This window comes from Micropterus salmoides, unplaced genomic scaffold, assembly GCF_014851395.1.
Source record: "Micropterus salmoides isolate LMB-PRFRI ecotype aquatic unplaced genomic scaffold, ASM1485139v1 Ms_hic_scaffold_3, whole genome shotgun sequence".
Lineage (NCBI taxonomy): Eukaryota > Metazoa > Chordata > Actinopteri > Centrarchiformes > Centrarchidae > Micropterus > Micropterus salmoides.
In genome coordinates, this window is record NW_024042261.1 from 20371035 (window position 1) to 20392122 (window position 21088).

Below are 21088 nucleotides of genomic sequence, written 5' to 3' on the forward strand. Positions count from 1 at the left end.
AGGAAAAGGGACTTGAAAGTAACTACTATACATCTATTTCTGTTCGGGTGGGAACATGTCCAAGAGCCAACGTTAGCACTGTGGACAAATTGGGAAATTCAGCTGACAGCCTCTTCAAGTTCCCTATATTACTGGAACATCTCCTTTTTAAGAAAGAAATGATTTAGTGAGGGAGGCAGCGGGAAAGAAATGGGAGGACTTATAGAAATTATCAGAGAGAGGTGGAAAAAAGATGGCAGAGGGTGGCAGAAAGGACAAACTGGGTGGGAGAGACAGAGACACAGAGAAGGTATTTCCGGAGTGGTGTTGGGGTTAAGGCTAGTCTCTGTGGCTGATGGCTATCTCTGGATCCCAGTGCATTGTGGGATATGTTGCTGGACAGGAAATGGATGGGATGTCAGCTCACAGGCTGTGGTACGACTGGAAATTGAGGGCGCAGATGTAGAGTGCATTGAAGGCTCCTCCTGGTGTGTCCTTGCAATGCTGTTTGGTTGGACTCTGGATGCTGATAAAGTCCCTGCGAAGATGAAAAGTGCACTAAACTTACAAAGGACTGATGTACTATAATATGTAGTTTAATGGCGCGCAAAAAGTATGTGGATATTTGATTTATAACAGGCCTTAAAAAATTTAATTTGACTTAAAAAAATTATTAATTAAATTGAAAGCAGAAATAAAGTGATGGAAATCATAAGTTGGATATCTTTCTAGGCCTTTCTTCATCCTGATCTACACTTTGCATTGTGAGAAAAATTGTTGTTCCATTCTGGCACTGATTTCCTAAAAAGATGAGATGATGTATAATAAATGGGCACTCACTTGATTCAAGTTGCGTTGTTACAGATATTTTACAAACGACTGTGAGGGACATTTAATGCAGCTTCATGTGACATTGATTGTTTTAGCCACTACTCTTCAAATCGTGTGAAAAGGAAGATTTTCAATACCTTGAAAATGTTATTTCTTGATTTATGTTTTTCATACAATATTTGCCTGATTGCATCTCAGATTCTTGGGAGTTTCAGTTTTGTTTGTTGCTTCATCGATATGTTTGATCATCTCAGGTGTCTTCAAGTGTGGGTATCCATGTGCCTCAGTGCGGAGGAATATTCCTCTTCTTGGGTGCCTCGAGTGTGTGTGTGTGTGTGTGTGTGTGTGTGTGTGTGTGTTTGTTTGTTTGTTTGTTTGTCCACGTGTCTTTCAGCCCAAGCGGCAATCATGTCCTTGCTTCAGCCTCACCTATCAGGGACAAAGACTCTTTTCACAGTATCACTTTCTCTCTCTCTCTCTCTCTCTCTCTCTCTCTCTCTCTCTCTCGCGCACACACGCGTGCACACACACGCACACACCATCCCATAAGGGCGTATTTGGAGCAAGCGGATCTGGTTACCTGTGTGTCCTTTTTTTGACAGTCACAGCTCTCTGTTGGATGGACATAAGTCATTGAGTTATCTTATATAATCTTATATAGAAGGATATAGAAGGATTCATCGTTTGTAGATAAAATATACATATTTTCTGAATTTGTGTAGTATACCAGAGTTCATTTGATGTTACATGGCCTCTGAATGAATCCCTCAATGCCTTGTCTAGAAATGTTTCCTATGGTTTTGTAATGATTTTTCAGTATGACTATTGCCCCCTAGTGGATACTGTTGTTTTTTGTGTATGTGCGTGAGTGTATAAATGATTTTTTCAGTTACTTTGAAGCACATGTAGTAAAACTTGCTTTAAAACACAACATTAAGTGATGTTTACCTTTAAATCCCAGGCATGGGAAGTGCAACAGAGGGATGAATCTATAAAATAGAGTTACTATGAAGTCACAGAGCTTTGTCCTGACATCCTGTGTTGTAGGTAGCGGTGAGAATCATCTCTTTCCTGGAATCATCTGTCATTATCCTATTATCCAGCACTGACATGTGGAGCTAACAGACACACACACACACACACACACACACACACACACACACACACACACACACACACACACACACACCTGAATGACATAGGATGTTTCTGCATAAATCATTTTTCATTCTGTCCTACTTCATTTATTCTGTGTGTGTGTGTGTGTGTGTGTATATATATGCACCTGTAACTGTATGAGGGTTGTTGTGATAAACACCAGATGGATAACTAGACAAGTGTATATATACACGAGCGTGCGCACACACACACACACACACACACACACACACACACACACACACACACACACACACAGATGGTACAAGCTGTATGCATGCACAGGTGTGTGATGAGAAATCTGTTTGGTCAGTCATGCGTCCACTTCTCCTAAGGTTACGCTTGCTTTCTCTCTCATACACACACACACACACACCTGTGGACCAGTGGGTGTGCTGACAGGTGTCATCAGTCAGCCCACATGTTTATCTATAGACTCACTGCAGACTGGCTCAGTTTTTGTGGGGTCAGTATCAACTCAGAGGCAGTGATACAGATGTTACATCAGCTGTCATTTAGCAGCAACACTTAGTAACACTCAGTGACACAGACAGGCAGGGCGGCTGAGCAAGGATTTAACCACACACACATTTCTTTGCAGGGTGGGGAGGAAATACGAGGTTGAACCACGGCTGCAGATGCAGCCCACTCATGATCAGATGCACATGTGTATCTGGTGGTGTGTCTATGGTGCTCTGGTGTGTTTATTTATAACAGCTGTTAACTGTGTCGATATGTGAATATAGAACCATTAGATTTGATTTTACTTGTTTTATTCTTTTGGTGATTGGAAATAGTAATCAGGGCACAGATTTTATATTTCTGGTTGATATGCAGAAAGTGAAGTTGTGAAATTGAGTCTGGTTCATGATCATTGTGTTCGATTCACTCCCTGTTTCATCATAATTTATTCTTCTGCCAGCCTGATATGAAAATAACAAAGAATACACTAATAATTCCTAGATAAGAAGGCGGGGATCTTTAGCTGGGCATGTAGTGAGTCTCTCTCTCTCTGTCTGTGTATACTGTATATGTGTGTGTGTGTGTGTGTGTGTGTGTGTGTGTGTGTGTGTGTATGTGTGCAGACCACGTGGAAATCTGGGTCAGCCAGCTATGAGCTGGTAACTCATTCAGGGAGAACACTCCATCCCCAGGCTGCCTACTTGTGCAACATACACACACACACACGCTGACACACACGTTATGGCTTTTTTTTTTTCACTACCTAGCAACTGCATTAGTCCAAAACTAAACAGGAAATGCTGAGGATGTGAGCTATTTTGAGTTGCTGTGGATGCTGATGTTATTGGTCAGGTCATGATTGCGACCTGTGTGCTCTCATGTAGCTTCGCAGAGAAGTCTTGTTGTGTTTATGTTATTTCATATAGTCAAAAAATTAATTCACTGATCCTGCCAACATAGCTTATTCCTCTCTGCCATAGAGCTCCATTGTTGTCCAAAACCTATTAAAAATGCATCAGTGTTGCACTGGGGACATGTTCCTTTATCACAATGAACACAGGCACTGTAATTAATTTTGAGTTAATTGTACATTACAAATGTGTATTCACCTACAACTGAAAATACACATTTTACATCTGTTTGAGCAACGTTTGCCAAAAATTAAAGATTCGTGACTCATTGTTATATATGCAAGCCCTCAGTAGGAACACACAGGCTTGAGGTTGCGTGCCACAGGCATGGTAGGTACATTACATTACATTTACTCATTTGGCGCTTTTATCCAAAGTGACTTACATTTAAGGAACAACATACAAGCATCAACAAAGCATCAATACAGAAAGAGATCTACAAGTGACAATACATACTAGTAAGAGCAGCAATAAATGCTAGTAAGAGCTAATAGCACGTATGGCATCAAGGTAAGTCAGAAAGTACTGAGGGAATAATGTGATTTGTTGACAATAGAGAAAATAGCAAATAATGCAAGTCTTATGCTTTAATGCAGACTTGGTGGCCTTGACACTTGTAGGAGTATAAGGGGTTATATAGTTTACTGGACTTCATAATAGCCACCTCACAACATTAATAAATCAGACTGAATTCTTACCACTTAAATGGGGGGATGTATAGAAATGAAACAGAAGAATTGGAGGTAATAGCATGTGTGGGTAGTAGCATGTGTTGGTTGAGTAAAAGAATGAAAATAGTAACATGGAGATGCAGATATAAAGGAAGAAGTAAACATCTCAATGTTTATTTTGACTTTAAAGCATCAAACCTCGGAGAAATGTTATTAGTTTGACATACTGTTGAGTTAGTATTCCCTAACAAACAGAAACCTTCACGTTAAAAAGGAAATAGCTGTATGAGAGAGTGTCATCTCTGATTTCTGTCACCAGACCTTCAAAAACATCTATTGTTTATATGGCAACGGGGATTAAAGGGCAATTTCCTGCCACGAGCTTGACCTTTTTAAATGTCCTTTTGTGACCTTTTTCTGTTGTCACCATCTGATCTCTGCTGGAGAAAGAGCCTAAAGTCTGTTTGGGTTTATTGCTGGCTGAGAAAGAAGACAAAAGCCACGTCATGCCATGCTTAACTTCCACGTATTAACACATTTCATCAAATGACTAAACTGACTGCGGTGAGTTTATCCTATTACATCATATCAATGTTTGTCATTGTTTGGCTTATATTTGCCTACCCTATTTAACCATATACCTGAAGAATCAGCATTATAAATTATAAAAACAGTATACATAATTATACAATACTGCACATACATTTTTACATAGTATTAACAAGATATACATACTAACTGAATAATCATTAACAATTTTTTTTGAAAGATCTTTTGAAGTTAAACAGAGAAGTACATACATTTCAAACCATCTTTTAGTGAATTCCATAATTTCACACCCATAACTGAAACACATCTAGATTTTACATTAGTTCTTTCTTTTCCACATTCAAACATAAACAGGCCTCTTAGGTTATATCTATATCTATAACTTAAATAATTTCTGAATACCAGATGGAAGACTTTTGTTAAATGCTCTGTACATTATTTCCAATATTTTTATATATACAATATCTGTGAATTTTAAGGTATTACTTTGAATAAAGAGTTTGTTGGTTGGTTCGCGATATCCTACTTTATTAATAAGTCTAATAGCTCTTTTTTGTAACTTAATTAACACATCTATGTTTGTTTTATTTGCATTTAGAACAGTATGACAGATAAGGCATAACTAAGGAGGAATATATAATACTCAAAGCTTTTTTATTTATTAGATCTTTTATTTTATACAATATTCCGACTGATTTTGCTACCTTGCTTCTAATATATTCATATGTGGTTTCCAACTAAATTTATTATCTAGGATCACACCAAAGAATTTGGTTTCATAGACTCTTTCAATTTCAACTCCATTTAACTGTAACTTTGCATTACTGTGAGTCCTATTACCAGAAAATATCATAAATTTAGTTTTATTTTCATTTAAAGATAACTTATTATAGTCAAACCACTTCTTTGACACAGTTAATTCTTTTTCTACCGATTGCAATAATTCATCCATATTTTTTCCAGAGCAGAAAATATTTGTGTCATCGGCAAACATTATAAATTTCAACATTGTGGATACTATAAAGATGTCGTTTAAATAGAGAATAAATAATTTTAGTCCCAAAACTGAACCTTGAGGAAGACCGCATATTAATGTTTCTAATTGTGACTGTGTATTGTTAATTTGTACATACTGAAATCTATTACTTAAATAACTCTTTAACCACTGATGTGTGACCCCTCGCAAACCATATTTTTCACATTTTTTCAGCAATAAAGCATGGTCAATAGTGTCAAATGCTTTACGCAAATCAATAAACACACCCGCTGTGTTGTACATATTGGTGCTCACTTAGTACATCGTATTTATTAAGAAAGGAGTCCAACCTGTTTATAAACAATTTTTCAAGTATTTTTGAAAACTGGGGTAACAGTGATATAGGTCTATAGTTAGATAGTGTTTGCTTATCTCCACTTTTATAAACTGGAAACACCTTTGCTATTTTCATTTCATCAGGAAAAGTTCCAGTTAAGAAGGATCTATTACAAATGTAGGTGAAGGGTTTAATAATAAAGTGGATGACTTCTTTGATAAGGGCCATATCAATATTATTGCAGTCAGTAGACTTTTTAAACTTTCTTACTACTTCTAAAACATCACTGTCACATACTCCTCCAAGAAACATTGTATTAATAATATTAAATGTAGGGCTGATATATTCCTTATTAAACTTTGGTAGCTCATTAGCCAAATTTGGACCAATATTAACAAAATACTGCTTAAAGGCATCAACAATAGCCTCTTTATTTTCTATTGTTGTGTTATTATGTTTGATACACAATGGGAAGTCTCTGTCTGTATGATTTTTCATTACGTTATTGATAATCCTCCAAGTACCCTCTATATCATGTCTGTATTTTTGCAATAGCTGGTAATAGTAATCCTTTCTTTGCTTTCTTAGTACTGATGTTAGTCTATTTTTACATTTTTTATACTGTTCCTCTTTTTCCTTGGTTGGACACTTAATAAAATCCATATATAGCTTGTTCTTCTTTTTACATGACTTTTCTAAACTCTTTGTCATCCAAGGTGATAACCTATTTTTTTGTTTCTGTTTACATTTTTTCAAAGGACAATGATTATCATAAATCCGTGTAAATATTTCCAAGAATGCATTATATGAATCATTAATATCTTTTAACATAAACATTTTGCGAGTTATAATTTAATAATTCTATTTTCATAGCTTCCATAGCTCCAGATAATTTTAATCTAACTAAATTTAACTGACGAAGGTTAAAATCAAGGGCAACTGGACTTGGTTGAAGATCTTCAACCAAGTCCAGTTGCCCTTGATTTTAACCTTCGTTCGATAACTATGACCTGGATGACTGAGAATCTTCATAGACAACTAAATTTAAATTTTGTTTTCCCATTCTTAAATGTAACTCATTCAACATATCCAACACAGTAAACACGGGTAAATGATCAGTAATATCTGTTACTAAAAGTCCACTTTTTGTTTTCACATTAGATTTGTTTATGAAAATATTATCTATCAATGAGGCACTATCTTTAGCTATTCAAGTTGGTTTTAATATTAATGGATAGAAACCTAAACTAAACATAGTATTAACAAATTCTGATGTTTTAGTATGCTCATTAGATTTTAATAAATCAATGTTGAAATCAAAGTCCACAAACAAAGGTAAACTTTTCATTATGCTTCTCGAGCATCTCTGATATTGTCTTACTAAACTTATCTATACAGGAAGCTGGGGTCCAATAAACACAACTAATTAACATATTTTTAGATCTATTGCCCTTAATTTCAGCAGATAAACATTCCATCAAATTATCAATAGAAAATGTCATGTTAACAATAACTTTACATTTCAAACCAGACCTTACAAACAATGCAACACCACCTCCCCTTTTATTGTACCTATTCTGGGCAAACATTTGATATCCATCTAAACCATCCAACAGATCTTTTTCTTCACTGATCCAAGTTTCAGAAATCGCTACCACACTAAATTTCTCCTTGAAGGTTTGCAAGTAACTTTTAATTTAAAAAAAATTACTTTGCATGATCCTGCTGTTGAAGTGAATCAGTGAAAAAAAACTCATCCCCACATTGAAACTTTCATCAGAGTAATACTCACAGTCCTGTTGAAAATTATGGCAGAAATGGGTCTCTATCTATATAATTTTCTACGTCATAAAGTTTGTGATCTTCAAAATCAAAACACTGTCACTCATGTCTGTACAATCTGTCGCCCATCTTCATCTTCAGCATTTTTTTGGATACAAAATTGGAATACATTGTCTTTCCCCTGTACCCCATATGCATCAGTTTGTTCATTTTCAGCTATATTTATCCAGCTCAGAGACATTATTGATGGTTAGAACTTTAGCCTGCTCCGGTGGGCCATTAAGTTTTATCATTATTTTACAGTTCCTAGTCCGTGTAGCCTGTATTGTTTTCTCCTTCTTCAGAATCCTTGCTTGATGAGCAATCTCTGCATTCTTCTTGGTTAGATGTGCGTTCACAAACATATCTGTGCCCTTTAGTTTTTTTGCAACTTTTAACAGCTCAATTTTATGTTTTCTACTCACAAATCGGATGATGATATTTGGTCTCTTATTCTGTTTTTTGTAAGCTTGCATTCTTTTTTTGTGGGATTGTGTGACAAGCAGCTATAGTTTTGCTGTCCAGTGAAATGTCTTTACTGCTAAAACTCAATAACTTGCTGCTCAAGTGAGAGTAGTTCACCTGGTGGTGCGTCCTCCCCTTCATTGTCTCCTGCTGTTATCCGTGCATAAGTGCGATGAGTAGTCTCAAGTCCAGATATCACCACATCATCCATTCTTGTGTACTGTTCCAGGTCCTCCACTCTTTTTTCCAGCGCTTCTATCTTCTCATCCTTTTCTTTAATGATCGCTTTCAGTTGTTGTATATCTCCAATTAGATGCATTAGGCTTGTTGCTTTAGCACTTTACTAAGCTCTTCTGACATGACATTCAGTGACAGCTTAACTTCTTCCATGTCTTTTGCCAAACTTGAAGCCATTTTTGCTGATTGTTAGTTGCTGAGACTTCAGGTAATTCAGTAGGCCTTTTGCTGGTTACCCAAGCACATGTTGTAAAAAAAAGTGCTTAGAAGGTCAAAAACCCGCAGAAATAATAATGCAAGTTCAAGCATTACTTGAACATCAATGGGCAGATCACGTCAAACTATAAAAGTGTGTAAAAGTACTCTATTGAGCTGGTTGACACTGTATCATTTGAGACTAGTTTTTTATATTAATGTTGCACGGTGCACTGTATTTCTAAACCTACTGTTCTCTCAGTTAACTTGCAAGCAGTTCAGGTCAAACCCACACGGTGTGCCATCTTCTATTTATACAACTTATGCATTAAAACTGCATTTTAGCATTATGCAATCACTAAAAATATCTGTCAGTGCATGCCATCCAGCTGATGTGCACACACTCACATGCAAACAATCCCTTTTACCCTTTTGTCAAAATTGCAGTTTTGGAGTCTTGGCCATATAACTTGATTTTTGTGTTTCTGTGAGTGTCTTCATGTATGTTACAATAGGGTGTCTGCTAGCTGGCTGTGTGCTAATGTGGGTGCACGTACTTTATGAATTGTTAAAGGGCTGTACTAGACCCTTGACGTTATGTGGTAATGCAGTTGGCAAGGAACATTTCTGGAAAACTGCCCCAAATAATGTTTGTAAGGACGATAGAAAATTATCCTGATTGTAACTGCACTACCATATATTGATAATATCACTTTGATCAAAAATGTATGAAGGCATGAAAACTGAAAGTTCTTACATGAAGCCAGGACTGAATTAATGGCCAATAAAAACTGGGCCTGAGGAGGAAAAGACAAAATTATCAGTATTTAAACTTATATAAATGTAATATAAATTCAGCATAATCTGAATATTGCTGTTCTCAATATTAAACTATTTTTCAACTCAACCTTTCCTGCAGTTTTTCACTATAAAAGTCTTCCAGTGAAGAGGAGATACTGCACTGTTGTTTACAGCAAAACTGGCAACAACAATGGAAAAAAGGCTTTTCTAAATTATGATTTAATTACATACATATAAAGCAGGGGAAATAAGAAGTACTGATATGTCTCAAATTACAGCCTATCTCAAATAAAGGTTCTGGCCACTGCTGTTTCAGAATCTTCTCTATTTTTGTATCACTGTAATTGAATACCTTGTTTTTAATTTAATGGGCATTGTATTCTCATAGTTTATAGACTGAGCAAATGCACATCGGGTATTCAATTGATTTAGTATTGCGCTTCCATAAAGTTGAGGAACTCACAAGAGACTTATTTAAAAAACAATGAATGCTTAATATCGAAGCAGCAGAGGCTGAGATATCCCAAGTATACAAGGTAGATTTATTTAACAGTTCGTTAGATTTTTTTTTTCATTATGCCACGTTTATAAAATTGCTGGATCCTACAATTCCCACAATGCAACTCAACAGCGTCTTTCATTAGACTTCCCATACCTTCTAAATTCTTTCAAACCCCACCCCTCCAGTTTGTAATGCAGGATGCCAAGATAACGCTGATGATTTTCTTTTAAACTAAATTTTGTAAAGCTCCCTCCAGAGTAATGTTTCACAGCATACAACTTTTTTTCAGCGACTGAGTAGGACACCTCACCTCAAGTAAACTGAATCTCATGGATAATTAAATGTGGAGTTCCTTTTCAGTTGATAGAGGAGAAGTTTCAGCCATAAAATGGAAACCAGTAGCTGTCTGGAAAATGGGAAATACATTCATAAAGTTGCAACATGCTTGTAAAAATCATCTTCAGTATACATGATTGTAGCTAATGGGTGGGAACATGTAAAAAGCAGGTACGATCCTTTAAAATTACACCCTTGCTCACTGTTGTCATGGTTATGTGTGGGCTGCTGCCAGTCTGTACGCCCTGAATAGAAATAAAGCCGGCAGAAAGGACATTTTCATTCAAATCTGTATTTGTGAATGGAGCATTTAACTGCGATCGGAACTGAAGGCAGTCTTGTCATCAAATCCCTGGTGCTGTGTGTGACATTCAAAAGATGTTATCATGGCAGACGGGTCATTTAAAAGATAGTTAGGGGAAATGGATGGGTGGACAGCTCTGTCTTCCTTCCCTCTTTTCATCCCTGAATCGATCATTAACGGGTGGATTGGTTGAGTCTGGCTGAGTTGAGCGCTGTGAGCGTCTGCTCTGCCTGCTGTGCCTCATTATACACACCCAAGGGGGGGGGGGGGTCTATGACACACTCACACACACCCACACACAGACGCACACACTTTATCTCTCCCATGGTCCACACACACCGCGACATGCGCTCCGATCTTCCATGCAGTAAAAACGGATCAGACACTCATGCATACATGCTGAAGTGTGCTCTTTGCTTCTCTCACATACGGTGTGTATGCGCGCACTGACTGACACACACACACACACGCAGTGACAAGCAGCCAAGCCTACCTGCCACAGAACAGACGCACACTTTGACATGAAACGAAGACACAAGACTTAATTTTTAAACCATTTCTTGCCACAAGAGGAGAGGACGGAAAGGAACAGCATGTTTATCTTATGTTGTGAATAAGAGCAAAGGTGGTGATTCCTTTCGACCCTCAGGTGTTTCTTCTCCTTTTTTTTCATGGACATGAAGACCAGGTTTTTGTGAGGAAACAAATAGATAAAACCTAGCCGGTGTTTTCTGGTTGTTTCGTGAGTGTGTCTATGCCCTAAGCTGAGCGTGCGCTTGGGCACACGGACCGTTCCGTATGCTGCAGATGGTTCGAACCCTAGCCCAGTTCAGCATCGCTCTGGAGGAGATGAATGAGAATGGAGAGAATACGGGAGATGAGGGAGGCGGAGGAGAGAGAGATGGAGGAGGTGAAGAAGTGGTGGACAGGGATGCTGTGGATCAGTTCAGAAACAACAACAAGAATGGGAACTCCAGCGGGAATTTGAATGGGAATGGACCTTGTGCTGGAAGCCCCAACGGAGAGGTAGACTAGTGTTTTATTTTCTTTGCAGTTAAGTTGTGTGTGTTTTGTGTATGTGTGTTGTGTGTGTGGTCCGTGTCTTGCACCTTCGCTGCCTATCTAGGACACTGTCACCTGCCTGTCCAAGTCAATATAGATTTCTCTTCATCCAGCGTCCTCTTAAATCTACCTTTTCCTCTCTTGCGCTCTTTTTCCCACTTTGAATTCTCTTTTATTTCTTCTTTTCTTTCTTCCTTGGATAATGTCTCCTCCTTCAGATCCTTCTCTGTGTCTCCCTCTCTCTATGCCTGTCTATAATAGAATTAGAGCTGAGTGAATCACACGATTAGCTCCAACTCTCACAAACACTCTTCTGTAGTCTTCTGTAGTGTCCATCTGCACTCGTTCATGAATCAGCACTGACTGCCCAGTGTTTTGATGATCTTTTCATACAGTATCTTTGGTAGTGTGATCTAATTTATTTCAATGTGTTTCTAGGGGAATTTCCTTTTTCTGTGTTAGTCGTAGTATACCTCTTGCTGCAGAATCAACGGACGCACTTTCGGGTTACGTCCACACACGTGTAAACACACAAACTCGCACATATTGCAGACACAACACAGCCGCTGTAGTTCTGCTAATCTTAACACCCAGCCTGTTAATCCACACCAAGCACTGAAGCATGTTTGTATGTGGGAGGTAAATCTATGTAAGAGCGGAGTTAAATCTTCTCTCCTGCTCAAGTCATAGAATTTTTTTTAAAGCCAACACGTTCTTAGGTCTCAACAATAGGACGCTTTTGACGCTGAATCAGTTTTCTCAAAATCTTTAAATAATTGTAGGACCTCAGCTGACCACTGTTTTAATTATTGATTTATTTCTGGTTCAAATTCAATTAATCTTTTGGTCCATAAAATATCACAAGAAAAGCTATTACCGGTAAATGTTGACATACTCAATTGTCTTGTTTTTCTTCAACTTCCTAAAAGAGTATCAAATTCCAACAAATATTTACATTAGACAACCCAAAATACACTAGACGGCCACTTTAATAGGTACAACTGTTCAATTGCTTGTTAACACAAATATCTAATCAGCCAATCACATGGCAGCAACTCAATGCATTTAGGCATGTAGAGTGTTCAAGACAACTGGCTGAAGTTCAAACCGAGCATCAGAATGGGGAAGAAAGGGGATTTAAGTGACTTTGAACGTGGCATGGTTGTTGGTGACAGACGGGCTGGTCTGAGTATTTCAGAAACTGCTGATCTACTGTAATTTTTACACACAGCCATCTCTAGGGTTTACAGAGAAAAACAGAAAATATCCAGTGAGTGGCAGTTGTGTGGATGAAAACACCTTGTTGATGTCAGAGATCAGAGGAGAATGGGCAGACTGGTTCAAGATGAAAGAACTCAAATAACCATCCGTTACAACCAAGGTATGCAGAATACCATCTCTGAACGCACAACACGTTGAACCTTGACGAAGATAATCTACAGCAGAAGAAAACCACACCGGGTGCCACTCCTGTCAGCTAATAACAGGAAACTGAGGCTACAATTCGCACAGGCTCATCAAATTTGGACAATAAAAGAAGGAAAAACGTTGCCTGGTCTGATGAGTCTCGATTTCAGCTGCTACATTCAGATGGTAGAGTCAGAATGTGGCATACACAACATAAAAGCATGGCTTCATCCTGCCTTGTATATAATGCAGTATAAGTAGAAAACATTCTTTTGCTTTAACCATTTGTGGCAATGATTGAAAATATTGAAGCAGAGGGGGACTAATTATACCTTAATATTGATTACTTTATTAACTGATTGTGTGGCTGTGAGGTGAAAGCAATGAGAGAAAGGAAAGAGTATGATGAGTTTGAAGAGGAAAGGAATGGATGATGGACGAGTTGGGAGGTAGATCAATAGTGTATGGGTGTGTTTGTGTGCGTGCGTGTCTGAAAGAGGGAGAAAACTATTGATCACTATAGAGTAGGTCAGAACAGTCTGTGGCCTGCAAACGACAATTAGGGAGTACATAGAGAGACACACACACGCTGTTGCTTACATCTGCATGCCAGGATTACATAAGCTCGAAGAGAGGCAGAAGCTTGAAGAAGATGTGAAGGATGAGAGTCTTTTATTTTTACTGTACTGCCACCTCAAAACACGAACAAGATGGAAATCAATCTCTGTGTTTTACAGATGTGTATGCATGAATAGAGGACGAGGTAGGAGATGAGGATGCTTTCTCTTTGGGCTAAGAGGCTGCCTGTTGCTGCTTTCGCCAGGCTGTTGCCAGGGGATACAGTCGTCAGGGAGGGGAGGAGGAGGGGTGAAGGCGGTAGCAGCGGTGGCGTGGAAAGGTGTGACGACAGCAATGAGAGGGAAGTGATGTGTTTCTGTCGCTTTAGCTCAGACCTCAAATGGTATGGATTTTGGAGACCTTAAGCCTGTGTTTGTGTGTTGGAGATGGCTGTATGTTGTGCTGCACAGTCTCCTGGTGGTTACTGGTTCCTAGCCAAGAAAATGTCCAGCACATAACCTCCATAAAAGGGTGACTTTTATTTGGATCAAACAAAAGAGATATAACTTTCTGAGTAGTTGTTGGACAGAGAGAGGCTCGTCGTTTCCCCCTATTTCCAGAATTTGTTCTAAGCTAAGCTAACCGGCTCCTACATAGAATACAGAGAATGGTATTGATCCTTTCATCTAGAGGAGAAGAGTGTAAAAAGTTAACCAAGATGTCGAACAATTCAATTATTGACTTAAAGAAGCTGTTAATATCAGTTAAGTTGGTCTTCCTGGAAGTCTGTACAACAATGCCAAAAGCCGTTGGTAAGTACATAACATTATTTTGATCATTGAAAAAGAACATTGTTTTTCAATTGCATCTGGTTCCAGATTTGCATCAAAACACACGTGGTAATAAATAAACATTTGCTCGATTTCTTTATTTCCATTCAAGTACAGTAATTGTAGGAAATGGGAGTCTAATCAGTGAGACATTGAAAACACCTGCATAGGTGTGCAAGGCCATTTTGAGCAAATGAAGAGTCGGGCAAACAAAAATAAACAGCACGAAACATAAACTTGTTGGCAGTATATCACTATTTGTGGGAAGCTGTATGCTTCTGAGCACAAAGTGAGCTATAGCTGTGTCCCAGTGTTTTTATTGGTGTCCCTAAGGTCACAGAGAGAAAGAAAGTGACCTTGCAAAATATTTAACGGCACAAAATTGAACGCAGCTGCGATACTTAGAGAATAACTGGGCACTTCAGTCCTTCGCTGGCAAAATACCACTCTGAATTGTCTATACAAAAGATGTACTTGGTGAAAAATGGAAGCTTTTTTTCTATCCAATAATAAAGACAGAAAAATCTACAATTGAACACCTTTGTATGGCATTCAGTGGGGGAAAAAAAGACACTGATTTCTTTTGCTTTTGGCGCTGTAGGGTTAGGGTCTGTAGAGCTGTTGAGTGTTGTGGAGACAACAGTAGTAGCGGTGACAGTGTACAGAACAACATAAACTCACAACAGTGCTATCAAAGACAGACGTACACCACACAGTTGATAAATATCATGACCTTTGTTACATGAAACTAAAATACTGTACTGTAAAATACTAAGTCAAACAGAATGCCTCTGGTGTATGTTGTCTTAACTGCTGTAATGTTTGGCTGCAGTTGTGAGGAATATTTTTACGTTATGGACCCCCTGTGACCACAATATTATTAAGACACCAGAGCTCGCAGAGGGACACATGAGAACATGCTGTACTACTTACACACACACACACACACACACACACAGACATTTCCTTCCTCTTATATCCCCTCCAGTGCGAGTAAGTGACAGGCTGAATCCTGAGAGCCATCCAGCCTGCCACATATGCCACAGGCACTGTTTTGGGCTGATTAAGTTACACATTCTTGCTCTTCAGGCCACATCACTCCTGAGATCTGGGTTGTTAAAAGGATCAAAGTTATCCGATTACAAATAATTTGAAGCAGTTATGTCAAGATCTCTGCTCTGAAAGATAGAAGACTCCTTTCAGTTTAGGTGATACTACTTTAAGTCACTAGCTAAAACTTAATAATTCTTAATTACTCGTTATTGGTGCTCAAATACAAATTTATACAAGCACAAGTCCTACTGTACCAAAACAGGCTGCATCTCCCAAAACAGTCACATAATCTGTAGGGCAGTGTGACATGCTAGATTAAAATTTCTGAATTATGTCAGCAGGTTGTCATAAAGCTTTAAGTGTGGTTTTAGCCGTTTCTCTAACACAGTGCTGTACATTTTTTAAACCTCTGTTTTATCTGTTGTCCGTTTTAAACCAAACAGACACATCCTCCCATCTTTCCTGCTTTTTACCACTCCCTGCAAATGGGAACATTTGTCAACGATTGTTTAAAATTAAAGCAGAGTGGGACTGTATCAGGACTGGACCAGCTGCAGCATCTCTCGGATACATTCGGACCGCCATCTGAACACTTCAAATACATCACATCAAAATACATTAAGACAACAACAGCATGTACCTCTGTCGAACTTCGTCAGTGGTCGAAATCAGTGATTGAAGTATTTGTCTTTTGCTTCCCTGACATAGAGCCTAAGCTATGATTACAGTGAGTGTGGGGAGGATAACTGACCCATGTCCGGTCCCTCTAACCTGGTACGACTTGTTTTCTGCTGCTTGACCCCCACTGATGTGGAGAATGAGTGGATGCAGACACCCTTTCAGTCCTGAAGCATCATTGTGTTTGTCTGTCAATACAGAAGCCCTCTCCCTGGCAAGGCTAACCTTATATTATTACAGTGTTCATTGCCCCTGTACTTTTTGTGTCAGGGCCGGGGCTCTTGAAAAATTGCTCCACCGAGTATTCATGTTGTCAGTTGTGACAAACAACCAGGCTATATGAGTTTTGTGCCTGATGTGGCTAAAGCCAAAATTATACTGTCTGTGTCCACGGGGCTTGTTAAGTCTGAGACAGACATGCAATAAATGTTGTGTGTACAGAATAGACCAAAATAGTAAAGCTACAACATGGAAAATTATTTCTTACATTAATCAATTTTCATGGCTAACTGGAGCACAGAAGTGGACTGTGGCTGTTATTATCATTAATAGTTATTAGTTACACCTGTGCTTGTTAAACTTTTGTTACACCAACCCACCTATCAAGATTTTTAAAGATAATTCCAGTTTATTACTACCTGGCTCTACATTTTGTAGTTTCGTCCATCAGTTTTGTCAGCCATAACAGCATTGTACTACCACGGTGATTGATGAGATCTGAGAACACGGTGACATCGCTAAAATAAAGTCTGACCGACCGATGATCATACAAGTTGTTAACAAAACCCAAGGTAGTCAAACTTATTTGGAAGAAACAGATGAAGGTAAACAGTGATATTAGTACTGACACTGTCGGTTGTAAGCATCCACCACAGTTTACAGACCAGCTACAGTACTTTCAGCAGTTGTTTGCACACACAAATCCTGTTCATTGAACGATTAATACTGACATTTCTGATTGCGCTCACTTTTACATCTGAAATTTTACCTCCAAATAAAGTGGTATTGATAATCTGGCAACCGGCCTTACAAACCTGACTGATCATCTGACAGCTAATTTCTTGCCTCGTCATGCAAATACCAAAATAAGATATAAATTGAACCAAACAGCAGTAGTAGTAATAATAATATTATATTATATATTTTATTTATAGCGCACTTATAATGGTCCTCAAATACACAATTCATCATTTAAAATACATAGGTTAAAATTACGACGTTTTAAGAAAAGGAAAATAAATAGTATTATTAGATGTTACTCCCCACTCTCAGCCTCTTGAGCTGGACAGGGGAAAACAATGAAACAGTGACTCATGCTGTGTCATCGTAGTACCACAGTTACTGTGTGCCACTGTTGGACTTGCTGGTCTGAGGCTCGACTGGACTTGAGAGCATCTGAGCTGCAGCTCTACTTTTGAGACCAGCCTTTCCTGCGACCGTTCAGCCTATCAGCTATGGAAACCCTGCTAGCAAAATGAAAATAGCATTCCTAGCATTATTTCACCATGTTCGTGTGTGTGTGCGTATGTGTGTGTAACCCAATAAAGATGAACAGCAAACAACAGAGCAACATTCCTGCCCTGAAGAAAGTTCATGTGTTATTCCCTGTCTTCTTGTTGTTGTCAGGTCATATGGCCAGCGTCATTACTGATTACTGACAGTCACTCCTACGCTGCGTGTGCTTGTTTACCTTTGTTGTAGTGAAAGCAGTCGTTTTCAGACGTTTGTTTGTTTTTGTCAGGTTGACTAATTAATTTGATCATTATTAATGAGGTTTAATTTGTATGAGACATTAATGCAGAGGCAGCTGTGTGTGTGTGTGTGTGTGTGTGTGTGTGTGTGTGTGTGTGTGTGCACAGCACAGTGTTGATACGGACAGCATCTGTCACTGCAGTTGTAGGTACCATGGTATCTTGCTTTTCAATATACTGCGCACTACATAAATAATGCAACGATTAGTCAGTTAATTGATTTAAGTTTTAAGTGAGAAAAATTAGGATTAGTCATTTTAAAGCACTCATCAAATATTAATGCCAAACTTTCAGTAGGAAGAGTTGCTGCTTATCTATTATATTAATTTATTAATAATAAAATAAGTTTCTCTCTATTTTACAAAAAAAAGGCTATTTAAAGATGTAGATGTCCAAATGTAATTGGCCTTTTCTGTTGTTTTCTGACATAGTATAAATATGTAATTGATCAAAAAAAGATAAGTGGACATACAAAAACAGAAAAACACAGTGACAGCTTTTACAAGCCAGAAGAGTCAACGAAGTCCATTGAAGACCTTTCATTAAAGTTAATTTTAAAGTTCAAATAGAATCCAAATTATCTAAAATATTAAAATTCCTCTCAGCTATCTTGCTGCTCACATATTTAATTTTGGAGCAATACAGTCGGAGTTAGACACCACAACGATGAAGCCAGTCTAATCATAATCTCGTATGTTAAATATAAATTGAGAAAGATCAGCAGCTGATTATGAATTCCTATTGATACAAATCTTGTTAAATAGCACTTGAGAAACTGATATTCAGATCCAGTGTCGTGCTCCTGCTTGCTCTATAAGGAGAGTGAATCAAGGCGTATTTTGAATAGATGAGTGTCCCTATTTGGGGGGTAATTGGGGAGTACAAATGGATGATTACGGTGGTATTGTGTGTTTCCCTCTTTAGCATTGTTTAGCTCTGTATTTATTCCCTCCGCTCCGCTGTGTTTATATCTCAGGGCAGAGACTTGGACTGAATCCCTCAATCTGTGAAGAAGCAACACTGTTGATCCGACTGTCAACCTAACATTCGCTATAAACGCCGCCCAAAGAATAATGCTTCTCTGTTGTTTTAGATAGCAAGTTTTCCACTCACAATAACTTTTATGCACTAACTGTCTCACACACACACACTTCTCCATCCACACACCACCTTTGGTACCCCACAGCGCCCTGGGATCCCTTCAGAAGCCAAACACTAAACATGGCCTTTCTGGGAAGTCATTGTTACGGTTATTTATAGGGCACAGTGGTGCTGGCAGAGGGGAGCAGGGGAAAAGGGGAAAACAATCCTCCTCTGTGTGTTTTTGTGCTCTGTGTGTGTGTGTGTGTGTGTGTGTGTGTGTGTGTGTGTGTTGGGGGAGGGGGGGTTGTGGTTATATACACACAATAGGGTTTTGCCTGTGGCTGATATTTATAAGTCATGTTTGGTACGAGAATATTTTGGGAGTCTCCCCTGAGACCCCTGAGATAATAAATCTGACTTGTTCCATGATCCTTATACTCCCCTTGTTTTTCTCCCACCTCCCTCTTTCTGTCACACACACACACACACACACACACACACACACACACACACACACACACACACACACACACAATCGCATGGAAATCTCATTTTAACCAGAGAAAAGAGTGATGTATTTCAACTGTTGTCACTAAAAGTTTGAGGTAAGGCTTGTTTTTTAGCTGGTAGTTGTCCCATTCTGTTTAAAAAAAGAATAAGTTGGTCATTGATTTTGATTCATCTCACAGTATACAAGAGTAAAATAAAACACTGTCTTTGTTTGTTGCATAAGTAAAAAAACAACAACAAACAAAACACACCCTTCTATGTATTTTTTTTTTCTTCCCATCATCATCTTCTCTCTTCACTTTGATTCAGTTTGTTTCCTTCTGAGCTTTATTGCGTTGGGTTTGTGTCCGCTGTGTGTCGGAGCAGCTCATCCACTTGCATCCTTAAATCATGAGTCATTGTTAGAGTGAACTGCTGAGTCACACTTTGCTTCTTTGGACATCCTGGCCTCACTGACCTCTAATCCGGTCTGTGTGTGTGTGTTAGCTATGAATGTGCAGCGGTTGTGACATTTTTTGCAGCCTTGTCTGTGTTTGCCTCCTGTATAATAATATTTAGAATAGAGCACAATGACTTTCAAGATTTTATATTTCAATCAAACAGTTCCAGGAACTTAGCCATAGGAAACAAAAAGTCAGGAACTTCTGAGTGCAGAGAAATTAGTCCAATAATGAATTTGGAAAACTAAGATTTGGTTTGAGAAGTAAGTCTTTCATACAACTAGACAGCCGTGATCATGATGCTTTTTTTTGTTTCAGTGTTGTGTATCTGGTGTTGGAAGGGAGATGTGCAGAGGTATAAATGGGAGATTTAAAAGGACTGCCTTCTGTTACTTCAGTATGTATCAGCAATAAACAAAATTACCATATAAAGTTCACTTCAACTTCATACTCATTTGTGTTTCTGTGTCTTGTTTGTTTGAGTCTGCCTCAAGGTTTTTGGTGCATCTATCCACTATTTAAGTTATTTTCTAATACCACAGTTGTAAGACAACAACAGAGTCACACACTATTAAGGGAATTACAGCTGCAGCTATTTAATTATTAAAACAAGGCCATCCCCTTTAAGCATGACACAAACGTGGAGTGTCACCGGTAGTGACGTGATTCTGATATATTTTCTTATTTATTAATATTTTAATAAGTTTTCATTCATTTATGCTGGACATATATTACATACAAAATGTAGGAGTTTTGTGAAGTTTTACACTGCTTGCAGATGTCTTATTTCTGTTCTTGAGTCAAAATGGTTCCATCCAACTTCCTTTACGCTAGACTGTGAGTTCGTATTAAGACTCATTAACATGCTAATTACATTTGAGATACATACTCTTTCTGCCTAGCCCTAGAGCATTACATGTCATTAGGAAATATGTCTTTTGTAGCCCAAAACAAAATGTGCATGTCAGTGTTTGTGTGTGTGTGTGCATAACCAACTGTAATATGTTATACAATATGTGAGTGTGTGAGAAAAAATCTAAATGCAGTGATGATTGACCTTCTTGTTCTTCTTCTGTCTTCACAGGACATGAGGAAACATGTGATGATGACCCTCTTGGACACAGAGCAGTCATATGTGGAGGCACTTCGCAGTCTCATTCAGGTAACACGCGCAGACACAC

At 38.4% G+C, this 21088-nt stretch overlaps 1 protein-coding gene across 2 annotated transcripts in view; it reads left to right on the forward strand.

The window, feature by feature from the left end:
• Positions 1-21088, forward strand: part of LOC119882618 (rho guanine nucleotide exchange factor 17-like) — a 67723-nt gene that overhangs the window by 26202 nt on the left and 20433 nt on the right. For both annotated transcript variants that reach the window (XM_038692735.1, XM_038692736.1), the window contains one exon: positions 20992-21069. In XM_038692735.1, coding sequence (XP_038548663.1) covers positions 20992-21069 — 78 coding nt within the window. The remainder of the gene's footprint in view (positions 1-20991; positions 21070-21088) is intronic.